Raw genomic sequence first — 1,247 nt, 5'->3', positions numbered from 1 at the left:
CTTTGAGTTTTTCAAAATCATAACACTGTAAGGCGTCCACCTGTCTAAGACGGCCACTTTCATCCTGAGCAATGAGCGGTCGCCTTAGAAAATTTCGGCTGTATTTCAATTGGTCCGAAAGCATTTGAGCTATTTGTGTTCAAACATTTGTCCATAAATCAACGGAAAAGTGTATAGACTAGTAATAACATTTTAAAAAACCTTCGCACACTCCTGTCAAACTTTTCAAAAGGACTCCGGAACTTCCCTGTCAAAATAGTAAATAGCCACCCGGTCAAGTTAACGAAGCCACTGCAAACGTCTCAGACCTCATACGATAGCGATCTCACACATATTCAGGGCAAATCGGTTTCCTTACATATAAATGGAGCCTGTCAGAAATATGAATAATCCGTCCACGTTGTATAGATCGAGTGGTCACGAGCGTTCTCTATCCACAGACGCCCACTCCAAGTTCGAAACAGAGCAGCACAATTCGTTTTTACAACAAACAGTAACAATAATACTATCTCGATCAATCCTCAAGCCCGGGAGAGAAAGGAGCTTTTTGAGTAAGTCCGCTAGACCCGAGCGGGTCTGACAATGTAGAAGAGCGACGGTCCTTGCAGTCATGGGTCTCTTGGCCTTTGATACGAGAGACAGCGACGTAGTACCAACGTTCTCAATCAATATCAGTGAGAAAAAATAACAAAGGAGACAATACGGCTGGTGACTCACCTTTGCATTTGTTTGTAGTTTGATCTATTATGGCTTTTGTTGAGGTGATTTTTCCGAATCTGTGAACAATGAAAGAAAAGAATTCTTTGTGATCTGGGAAATCTTTGAGATAAGGGGAAACAACGAAAGGCCTACTGGATGTTTTCCGCAAGTGTCATGGGTGCGTGCAGGGGAGGACTTATACATATACACAAACGCATAAATTATATAAATACACATACTACATATTATATAAACGTAGATGCTGAGTTGGCCCTGTCTATCAATCTATGGGTGCTGTAAGTGTCAACATGTGCAATGCTTATGGCTGCCTGCCAGTTCGCTCTAGTGTTCAGTTCTAGCTTGGAGCCACTGACCACTATATATCGCACTAGAAACAGGCAATGAATGAAACACGAGACAACACAGGGTAAGGAGAGGCGTACGACCTCCACCCACGCCACTCCATCCACAGGTGCACAGTTTGCAATTTGATGGGAAGACAATGAGGGCACAGGTGCTATTTTTACCTCTCCCTCCCTCCCCCCTCC

General features: G+C 43.5%; 1 protein-coding gene across 1 annotated transcript in view; it reads right to left on the bottom strand.

Annotated features, from left to right (window-relative positions):
• LOC101852320 (RNA-binding motif, single-stranded-interacting protein 1) overlaps positions 1 to 1,247 on the bottom strand; it is a gene marked incomplete in the record, with an annotated part of 216,912 nt that overhangs the window by 44,544 nt on the left and 171,121 nt on the right. Inside the window, 1 exon segment of the mRNA XM_035969602.1 lies at positions 718 to 776. Coding sequence (XP_035825495.1) covers positions 718 to 776 — 59 coding nt within the window.

Source organism: Aplysia californica, unplaced genomic scaffold (assembly GCF_000002075.1).
Source record: "Aplysia californica isolate F4 #8 unplaced genomic scaffold, AplCal3.0 scaffold00162, whole genome shotgun sequence".
Classification (NCBI taxonomy): Eukaryota; Metazoa; Mollusca; class Gastropoda; order Aplysiida; family Aplysiidae; genus Aplysia; species Aplysia californica.
This window is presented reverse-complemented; position numbering and strand designations above follow the sequence as displayed.